This window comes from Trichoplusia ni, chromosome 1 (genome assembly GCF_003590095.1).
Source record: "Trichoplusia ni isolate ovarian cell line Hi5 chromosome 1, tn1, whole genome shotgun sequence".
NCBI classification, from domain to species: domain Eukaryota; kingdom Metazoa; phylum Arthropoda; class Insecta; order Lepidoptera; family Noctuidae; genus Trichoplusia; species Trichoplusia ni.
Window position 1 is genome coordinate 1,356,542 of NC_039478.1, and position 11,015 is coordinate 1,367,556.

At 39.4% G+C, this 11,015-nt stretch overlaps 2 protein-coding genes across 5 annotated transcripts in view; both read left to right on the plus strand.

The window, feature by feature from the left end:
• LOC113502688 (discoidin domain-containing receptor 2-like) overlaps nt 1–9,330 on the plus strand; it is a 45,286-nt gene extending 35,956 nt beyond the window's left edge. For 2 of the 4 annotated variants that reach the window (XM_026884372.1, XM_026884449.1), the window contains exons 6-14: nt 44–339; nt 804–1,011; nt 1,092–1,544; nt 3,293–3,465; nt 3,970–4,092; nt 4,305–4,423; nt 5,450–5,701; nt 5,919–6,165; nt 6,407–9,330. In XM_026884372.1, the coding sequence (XP_026740173.1) occupies nt 44–339; nt 804–1,011; nt 1,092–1,544; nt 3,293–3,465; nt 3,970–4,092; nt 4,305–4,423; nt 5,450–5,701; nt 5,919–6,165; nt 6,407–6,598 (2,063 nt within the window). In that variant the 3' untranslated portion in view covers nt 6,599–9,330. The remainder of the gene's footprint in view (nt 1–43; nt 340–803; nt 1,012–1,091; nt 1,545–3,292; nt 3,466–3,969; nt 4,093–4,304; nt 4,424–5,449; nt 5,702–5,918; nt 6,166–6,406) is intronic. The other 2 variants (XM_026884606.1, XM_026884534.1) reach the window with 2 other exon arrangements.
• Nucleotides 9,331–9,407: 77 nt separating this feature from the next.
• On the plus strand, nt 9,408–11,010 carry LOC113503012. The gene is made up of 4 exons (XM_026884834.1): nt 9,408–9,922; nt 9,995–10,126; nt 10,319–10,474; nt 10,559–11,010. The coding sequence occupies exons 1-4, from the start codon at nt 9,491–9,493 to the stop codon at nt 10,883–10,885; spliced, it is 1,047 nt and encodes a 348-aa protein (XP_026740635.1). The 5' UTR covers nt 9,408–9,490; the 3' UTR covers nt 10,886–11,010.
• Nucleotides 11,011–11,015: the final 5 nt, after the last annotated feature.

The window sequence follows — 11,015 nt, forward strand, 5'->3', positions numbered from 1 at the left end:
TGAGAATCAATAAGAAAAATTCTTACGGTTAAATTATTTTCAGTGGGCATAGTATCGTACTCGATGCCGAAGGGTGACAAGCGGAGCAATGGCGTGGAGCTGACGGACATGATCTACGACGGGCAGTGGGGCGAGGAGCTACGCGGCGGGCTCGGCCAGCTCGTGGACGGCAGGTTCGGCGGCGACGAGATCCGCGAGGCCGCCAAGACCACCGCCTGGGTCGGCTGGAGGAACGACTCCCGCCCCAACACACCCGTCATCACCTTCGAGTTCGACAAAGTCCGCGAGTTCAGCACAGTCCATTTGCACTGCAATAATAAATTCATGCGCGACGTTCAGGTTAGACCGATATAATTGTTACCCATTTTCGAAAGTTACTACTCCTGAATATTTGAACGTGTCGTCGCGACGTTTCAAACTTCATTTTTGGTTTAATGTTAGACTTTGCATGTTGCAGACGTTTAAAACTTGCTATTAGCATAGCTAATTGTTTTAATAGGGTTTCCTTCAACTGTTCATTGTGATTAAAATTGACCGCTCAAGTTTTGACTGATTCGTTTAACTTAGTGCAAAATTTATTGTATTGAAATAGTACAAATAGTTGGTTGCTAATTAATGCACGAATATCGTCTCGTTTGCCGCGTGCCCTCCGATATACGACGGTACATCTTAGATTTACTTAGTGTAAGCCAACAGCAAATACATTTGTTAGTACAGTTTTGAGCTATGCGACTGCAGTGTATTTATATGTAGGTAATTAAACCACCTTCGCGAGCTATACTTAACATTATGGTTGTTTCCAGGTGTTTTCGGAGGCCATAATATCGTTTTCTATCGGCGGACGCCACTTTCAAGACGAGCCCATTCACTACACATACGTTGAGGACAATATATTCGAGAACTCTCGCAACGTTAGCATTAAGTTGCACCATCGCATCGGCAAGTGGGTTCGCATCGAACTGAGGTTTTCTGCGCGGTGGATACTTATCAGCGAAGTCGTTTTTGACTCCGGTGAGGATATATCAGTTTATCAAATTCATATTCACTATTTCTTTTAAGGTAGGTTATTAAATACAACCGTTTTTTTCCAGATGTAGCGCAAGGGAATCACACCCCAGAAAGCCAAAAGCCCCCCGCGGGTAAAGATAAGAAAGTAACAACTCTTACCAAAGAAGTTCCCATATCTACCGCGCACCAAGAGGACCCACTGTACGTGGCGATAGTTGTAGGCGTGTTGACAGCTCTGGTGATACTGCTGGCCGTCGCCATCTTCCTCATAGTTCATAGGCATAGACATAGGAAATGCTTCGCGTCACCCTTGGCCAAGTCCACGGTGTCTCAGAAGAGGACCATAGATAACTATAGCGGCTGCGGCACCTCCATGATGCCGGAGAACAAGATGATCATAGACTGCGCCCTAGATGTTAAGTCCGATGAGTACCAGGAGCCGTACCAAGCGCTCAAGTGTGCCCCCTACTTTAGTTATAGCACCGTATTGCTCGAGATGAAAGACTTTGTTAAGGATTCTAATACCGCGCTCTCAGGTGAGGATATATCTATTTTGTTTTATCGATTGTAATCACTGTGCCAAAGTGCAGAAATTAATATTTAGTAGTCACTGACAAAAGTATAGTGGGCCAATTGGGGCCGGCATTATTTCAAGAAGTGTATACCCATTTTTTATATTATGGCTCATACCCATAGGTTTCAGTCCATTTTTAATATGTACGACTTATAGGTTTCACTGCCTCAAAAAATAATACCCTTATTAAACACATTTTTAGTTAACAATTTAACTACTCATTTTTTTGCTTAGGCGTCAAACATCCATTAAAAGTGCTCAGCAGTTCATAAACTCCGTTCTGACTCGAACAAACATGAGTTTTTAAAGTAAAGCTTGCTTAAGCCAGTGTCTGCGATCGGCGACTTGACGCAGCTAAGTGTTTACTTTCGCTGCTCAACAAGACTGGCGGAACTTTTAAAAGCGGGCTTTTCCATGCTGTATTTTGTTGTAACATTTTTTTTTCTTAACGAATATTTTTGTATCTAATGATTTGTTCATGATTTGAGAGGAAATTAGATAGATATCTGTCAGTTAATATGAATATGTTGTACTATGTAAAATTAAGTTTGCAGTCAATACATTTTATAAGCTGAATCTAGTGAGTCCTCCCTAACATAAAGAAATTACAATCAAGAAAAGTACTTGTATAGGGAATTATTTTCAGCTATGACGGCCTTTATTAATTAACAGGTTAATATTATATTTAATAACATCCTTTGCTGTATCCTGTTGGAATTATCGAAGTAAATAATTCGCCTAATGACATCCGTTACAAATAAATTGTGATATATTTATTCCCTAAGACAATATTTTCTTTGTTATTATTTTATTCGAATGTTGCTTTCGGTCAGTTAGTATTGATACAGATTAATTATAATAATGATAGACCAATTATCATAATCTTGTTAGCATCTTATCAATACGATAGATAATTATCATGTTAGGGATTAATAGTAAGGACAAACTGTTTTCATATTAAATAGGAAACAATAAATAATTATATTTATTGACTAGCTGTTGCCCGCTACTTCGTCCCCGTAGCGTGGGTAGAAGATAATAATATAAGTTATGATTTATACCTGCCCTATTTTTTCACATTTTACATTGTATCTTCGCTCCTATTAGTCGCAGCGTGATGGTTTATAGCCTAAAGCCTTCCTCGATGAATGGTCTATTCAATACTAAAAGAATTTTTCAAATTGAACCAGTAGTTCCTGAGATTAGCGCGTTCAAACAAACAAACAAACAAACTCTTCAGCTTTATATATTAGTATAGATTCCTTTTTGCTTGTTTCCAAAACATTTAACTACTACGTGTTTGTAGATCTAAGTTTACAGGAGTTTGCAAAAGTTCGTTTTTATCACTTTAACATTTTTCTTTGCGGTAAATCTTGTGGCAAGCAAATATAAATCTAGGATTCAATGCTAACTTAATATCAAACAGTACCAAATATAAAATTCACAAAGACTTCACTCACAGATCAAAATTAAATAATTTTGGTCTTGAAACGAAACTGTTTCGATGTGCACATAAAGTTCTTTTATCATAACAGTTCCCGACATGAAATTGTAGTAAAAATTTGCGTATATTTGCATTTTATAATCAGGACATAAGTAAAAGATTTTTTAAGGTATTTTACCCATACATAAAATAAATAAATCTAATCTATATAACATTCCATAACATAATTAGTTAGTCAAAAGTACTTAAAATAGTGATAACGTCAGCAGACAGCTCAAACTACGACTACGCGGTGCCTGAGTTGAGTTCGGCGCCGTTACTGACGAAGCGGCGTTTGGACTCCCTGTCGGAGCGAGCCACCGACCTCGTGGAGGACAAGCTGGAGTTAGAGGCGAGGCGGTCCGCGGCAGGCTCCATGCGCTCCAAACACAGTACAAGGGTAACTGAAACAAAATGTTCACGTAACCTCTTTTTATACGCCTCCTTTTAAACGACGTAACTGCAGGTTACAAAAGGAGGTGGTACCTTGCTATTCCTGATTAATTCTGTCATGGGGTCCAAAACAGGTGATCGATTTTCTATGTCACACCGAGGTAAAGCGATTCTTTAGAGTTATTGTGCTGGCTTACGGGAGTTGAAGTAATGTCCTTGCCCCAAAAGAAAAACTTTATTTAACTGGTGGCAGATTATAATAAATAAAATTATCTACGGAAGGAAAGAGTATAAAAAACGTCCAATACGAAGCTAAAATGTTTACCTCGCAAGACTAGATTTTATTATTGGATTGTGAATGTTTTTTTTTGCAAGATTTTGTACTTTCGATGGCCCTACAAAATAACAAAATGTGAACTCTCTTCTGCTTGGTCATATAATTTCCTTATGAAAATTATGTTAAATAGTTACTACTTAAGTGTAAATTTATTTGAATACTTTTATTTTACAGTCGCCGAGTCAGCAAGAAGTGTTCATAGATCTAAAGAGACGTCTGGAGACAACCAACGTGATAGAGTTCCCCAGGCATAGACTGAGAATGATATCTAAACTAGCTGAAGGTGCTTTTGGCACGGTTCGTACTTTACTATACGTATTTACATGTTTATTTAAATGAAAGTTCGTCCACTGCTGGACATATGCCTCCCCAATTGTTCGTCAGACAAATATTGGTTCTTTATGGGAATCAATTCAATTTTCAAACAGAACCAGGACGCCAAATAAATTGATTTCCGATCTTATAACTTAGCATCCCTCATTACGTATGTATTTGCATGTTATCATCAGGTTTATGTAGCGGAAGCGGACGGGGTACCAGAATACAACGGGACCATAACCTCGGAGAAGCGTCTCGTGGCCGTGAAGTTCTTGTGCCACGACGCCACTGTCAAGGAGAGGTATATCATGTATGAGCATTAGATTATACATGTTTATTACATGTCGCTTGCCGCTCTGTCCCACCTAACCCCCTGTGCCGTGTCCTATTCTGTGTTCGTCTACCCCCAGTTTACTTTGTTATAACCAACTTTATCAATGTACTAAGAAAGGTACAGTTTTGTTTATGTAGATTATATGTCTGTATGCACATGACATGCCAGATACTAACATTTAAGTATGAATTCAATTAAGTCAAACAATTTGTATTTTTTATTTCGGGACAGTAGTTTCAGAGCTTAATGCAGGGCAAATTGAATTCCTTCTCTTTTTGAAGTCCATCGTATTTCGATGGAAGATGTTGCCAAGTTCAATTGGTAGTCGGGCGGACTTGACAGTGTAAATAAACGATGGCTTTTAGAATCCCTTAAAAATGAGTATGTACTCGAAAAAACATAGCTTAAGAAAATAAACGGATGGAGCATTAAAGAAGGTATGCTATGGCTTACCTCTTAACTTTAAATTTTGTTATTGGGGTTTGGGACACATTTTGTTATATCTTATTGATAAAGTTGGTTCAATGAAAACTATTCGCAGAATTGGCATTACAGTTGACGTGGCAAAATTTTCTTTAGATTGGCTCAATAATATTGTATGTACCTAAGTTTACTTGTAAACCAAGCCCGTTAATAGGAAAATCCTACATACAATAAAGAGCTAAACTAAAACTATTAATTGCGAGTATGTTTTTGACATACCTTTTTATTTTGCCTTGATGTCCGCAAAATGCAACCGAATGGGTATTTAACTGAATGTAAAAATTGGCCATACCCACTTAACGATATTTAAGTCTTGAAAATTCAATTTAACATATTCAAACGAGAATAGGACCAGGAACCAATAAAAATAAACAATTCGATCAATCCATGTCTAATAATTTAATCTTATCTTCACTAACAATGCTTGAATTTTTAATCACTCCTAACTAAATATCTAACGAGGCCAGTTTTACACAGTTAAATACCAATAGGACGTGTATAATCCTGATTCGTACATAGGGAGGAGTTTGAGCGCGACGTACGTATACTCGCGGCGTTGTCGTCGCCGCACTTGGCCCGTGTCCTCGGCGCGTGCCGCTCGCCGCCATTAGCGGTCGTGCTGGAGTATCTCGAACTTGGCGATCTGTGCGCGTTCCTGCGGACTGCCGTGCCCCCAGCGGCGCATATGCTGCTACACCTGGCCACGCAGATAGCCGCCGGCATGCAGTACCTGGAGTCCCTCAACTTTGTGCATAGAGATCTTGCTGCGAGGTTAGTCTGTTGTTTTATGGCGTTAGTATGGATATCGAAATGCTTACCGCGTTTTCAGGATTTTACTACTTGGTCCACTAAGAAATAGTGAGATGAGAAATAATTTAGTGAAGTATCTCCAAAAGGACTCGACGTCGCTATTCTGAAAGTTATTTAGAATGTCTATCAGGAAGGTCAATAGTCCTTTCCTTTTTTTAATATCTTCCTATAATTTCAGGAACTGCTTAATAGGCAAGAACTACCAAATCAAGATCAGCGACTTCGGTACTGACAACGAGGCTTACGCGTGCGACTACTACAAGGTTGACGGGCGCATTCCGCTGCCGCTGCGCTGGGCCGCCTGGGAGTCGGTGTTACGGGCCAAGTACACCACTAAGAGCGATGTGTGGGCCTTCGCTGTGACCCTACACGAGATCTTCACGCTCTGCCGGCGTCACCCCTACGAACACATGACTGATAATGATGTAAGGATACATTAATATAAGATTATATTTAAAAAACTGTATTCCGGGGTTGAGTATGAGGGCTTAAGAAAAAAGTTAGACATATTTAATATCAGTTTAAAGCAGTAACAATTAGAAAAATATTAAAAAAGAACTAAAAGATAGACATGGGAGAAGAGAATAGTGTAATAATAAAAATATGTAAAAAGAATATAAAAATTTGGTAACAGTATAATCAAAACTATCAATGTTCGCGTTACAGGTGTTGGAGAACCTGTCGCACTTGCAGGCGGACGACGGTATGTTCGAAGTGGTTCCGCGGGCGGCGGGCTGCCCGCGCGACCTCTACGACCTCATGTGCGAGTGCTGGCGGCGGGACGACCTCGACCGCCCCACCTTCGCCGAGATCCACCTCTTCCTACAACGCAAGACCCTCAACTATGCGACCACGTGATCCTGGCACACCCCATGCCCCCTCTACGAGGGCATGTCGTATTAACATACGACCCGGAGCGACAGCTTTAGAACGAGCAATGCCGAAATGACCACCAGGTTTTAAGTTAAACGGTACCTCGAACCCACACGGATTTCTTGATAGTGTATTCTCTCAAACTATCTCTATAGTATATTTATTAGATTAAATAGAAGCGAGTGTAACAAGATGTCGACAATATAGTGCAATAAGGAAACCTGTGTCGGGTTCGCAATCAGCTCGCGCTCAGCTGTTGCTCCGAGCGTGTGCGTGTGCGTTGGCGATAGTAGACGGATGTTTCTGGGCGGCGCGAATGGTTTTTGTACTTAATAGAGGTTCATGGTAGATCGCTTCACACGTCCGATCGGCTTTGTGCACGGCTTCGTCGAATGCTCCGGTTTGTTCCAGTAGATGGGCCGCCCCACTCAGAAACCTTCACGTAGTGCGACCAACCACGCGTTAGATCAGTTCATCGTGATGTGATCCGTTTGGCAGCTCATGGACTTACGCCGATGTTACTCATACAGCGGTGATTAGTTATAGATTTTATCTGTACTGCATAACTTTACAAGTAAGCTACGTTTAATAGACATAAGCGAACGGACTTCCTTCACTTCCTCCTGTGTCTTGCGAGATTCCGCTTCCTACACCAGACCATGCCGTATCGTTGTTTAGCGTTTTATTTTTTTACAAGGCACAGTCCGCTTTTTATACAGTTATGGTTGACGTTTAAGAGCGTTTTATATTCTTCCGCATATATCATATGGTATGGCGTAATTAGTGGAATCCTGAAAGGTAGAGTTACCAAACCTAATAGTCATTTATTTTCATATAACACGTTTCATTAATAAACAATAAAGTAGCTCATAATTATTATAATAGTAAGTTGTTAGTTATAGTTGCATCTGAAACGAATAAAACTCTATTAGAAGTAATTAAATTTATAGCTGTTGATGAGATTTGTCTATTTTCCGTAGTTTGCTGTGTTGAAGTTAGAGGAGCAGTTGTTCTGACAATATCGGGGCGCGGCCGGTCGGCGGCGCCCGCGTTGCGTTTAGATACATGCGATGACTCCACCGACACTGAGATTCGTTTTATATTGTAAACTTTATTTATTCTCATTTTACATTTATACAAGTTATACTTTATATTTTATTTATTAAAATATTTCTTGTAAATCAAGTTGTTATACAAGTTTATCGTAAGTGAAAATGTTTATGTATTTAATTAGCACAAGTCTTATGTTTTATGAAGACTTGTCGAGCATCACGCGTGTATCCGAACGTAAGCTTTTAGTGTTATCACTAGCTCTTACGTTCCCCTCTCGTGGACCGAAACGGCTTAATGTTATGAGCCTAATAAATTAAGCACTTATTAGATGTAAGCGAGCGATATTTAGGTTGCAACTTAGTAAAGTTTGAATCACAACTTATCGCAGTGTAGAGGACATTCAAATTAGATTCTAACCTCTATCTTGGATTTTAAAGATTCTATTTAAAGCACAAATATAAAATTCTTATAAATATTCTTGTACTGATATTATTTTTGTTACTTATGACCAGAAATACTCAATGTACTTACAATAATTTAATTAACGATAGTAGATAATATTGTTGTTAAGATACCCTACATACGTTGTTGTTCTATTTACGGACTTGTTGAGCGCCGGAGCCTGTTTACTCTATATATATATATTATTTATTTAGGCTATCGTACTTGACAAATGCTTTTTAAAATGATATCGAAATAAAAATATTTGTTGAGTCATCTAGACACAATCAATTCTACAAACAAATTATACTTAGGACGTGATATTTTTTAATATTCTATAGAGTTGCTAAGAGTGAGAATAATTTTTAGGGTTAATATTCACAAGTCTGTGGCTACGAAGTACTGTGTGATCGCCTTGTTACTTAACTATACAGTGTACGCGGGCCGCGCATGCGCGCTCCGGAGTGTCCTTTACGCTGTGACTGTGACGATCACAGACAGAACCAATGTTATCTAGGCTAATCGAACACATAGAGGTCTAATTATTTTCTAAGTACTATTATCTGTAAGGATGCGTTTAATTTCGATCTGGCCTTAATTTCTACGTTAATTATTATTGTCTAGCTGATAGTATAGATGAGAGAAAGAGTAGGTTCTATCGAAGTCTCATTCCCTCAGGCTAATGTATCGTTAGTTAGTAATTTTAGGCACTAATAATAATAATGTACAATAAAACACCCTCTCTGCCTTAGTGATGCTATTCTTACCCCTAATGCTATGAACGAAATATCAAGTTAGAACGAAATTATGATGTATCTTGTAAATACGAAGTCTTATGGCTGATGTAATATATCGAGCACTATGGAAAACTTAAATTCCTAACAATGGTCCAAACTTCACTCGCTTTTTTATTTGTACTATACGATTATACAATTTCTATAAAAAAATAATTATAAAGGTTAGACTAGAAATACAACTTTATGCTTTAATTTTATTTTATAGATGTATAACATGTATTTGTCAAAATGCTTAATTTTCATAATCAAAGTTTTATGAAAAAGGTTGATACCAAATGCAGTATTTTTATTTTATACTCTACATCTTTGTACCCAAATAAAAGCAATAATCTAAAGTCTGTGTTTCATTCTATCATCTAGTTATCAAACACGCACATGTTGCGAACATACGCACATCAAAGCGGAAAATCGAAAGTAAAAAAACACTCTCTATTCCTTCTTTTGCCGTCTGAATGGTTTGCTTGCAGGATGTTTACAAACATGAACCTTATCAAGTAGTCGCCAATAACAACTTCCTTTATGAAGGATAAAACAATAGTGCCAGAGCACTACTGAATCTGAAATCGAAGTAAGCGCTCACTCGAAAATGGCTCGGATAAGTTACCTGGTGTGTTGTGTGTGTCTGATACAAACCGCTCTCGCGGTCAAAGTCAAAGTGGTGATGCACTCTGATCAGGAGGACTCCAAGATGGACGAGGACGAGACGCCGCGCACTGAGTCCTGGGATCACAAGAAGCGAATCGAAGTCACCATGCTGCCCTTTCTTAAAACTCGCAAACATATTGAAGATAAGCAAGTCGAGTATGAGGATGATAAGCCCACCACTGAGAAACCTAAACAACTTCACCCTAACGAGATGATATTCCCATTAATTTATCGGCAGAGCCACATCAACAGTATGTTTAAATTCGGTGAGAATTGGTATACCTGGTCTACAGAGAAAAGAACGGATGGATCAAAAGCCATCAATTACTACATTTGCTACGATGAACCCAAACGTTGCGACGACATAGGCTGGGTAAGACAATCCTCAATAGCGAACGGATGTTAACTCCGAAACATGTGTTTCATGAATAACTTTTTCTCACAGGAACGGACTGACGCTTTACCAAAATGCGCGTTCCAAATCGATTCTCTTCTTCCGGAAGACCGCGCTTGCATCAACAGCTTCGGCGTCGAGCCGCACTCGGGCGGTGTGTGCGACGGAGCTGAGCAGATGAAGGTTGGTTATTTTATTACGCGCTTAGAGATCGACTCTGGATTTCCTTTATAAATTTTAATAGCTATATTTTTTTTATTAGACATGACTAAAATAAGTTATGTAATCAATATGTTGCATAACAAAGGTTTAAAACTTTCTTGATGGCGTGACAAGTATATAAGGTCAGATAAAAAACTGCTAACTTATAAACAGGTGACTGAGATAGTCCGCGCGTGTGGACCACGCATTCGCTCGTTGTGGCGTTTCGTACGAGTTGGCCGTCGTCCGCCGAACGCAGCCAAGCCGGCTGACGTCAACTCCCTCATTTGTGAAGACGAAGAAGAATGCTTCATTACTATTGAATATAGGGTAACTAAATTTAATATCACTTAATGTATTATTTTATTTTTTCATGACTGGGAATTGAGTTAATTCACAATAATTGATCAACAGATACATCATGACAGAATCACGTTCTCGCTTCACGAACCTACGCGCGGTCAGACATTTAAAAGCGTATTGAAACGCGAAGTTGCTGAAGAGGAGAAGGCCGCCGTGACGGAGTCTCGCCCGCGCCTTGTGCACCGCAGCAAGAAGGTGGTACGAGAGGAAGAGCCCCCCAGGGGCGGCAACAAGAAGTACCACATTAGAAATAAGAGCAAGACCGAGGGCAAGGGCATCGCCAAGGAAAGGAACGATTCCAGCGGATACGGCAACCGGCGATTAGTAAAGAACAAAATAAAAGTCAGAGAAGACGTCTCCGAAGATATATCAGAATAAGGAACCTCGTCCGTCGCGTGGCAGTTACTGACACTCACGTCGCGGGCAAGTATTCGACTAGTGCCAATAACTATAGATACGTTAATTTTTGTACAAAACCTTCAATGCAGTTTGATAGAAAATAAATAAT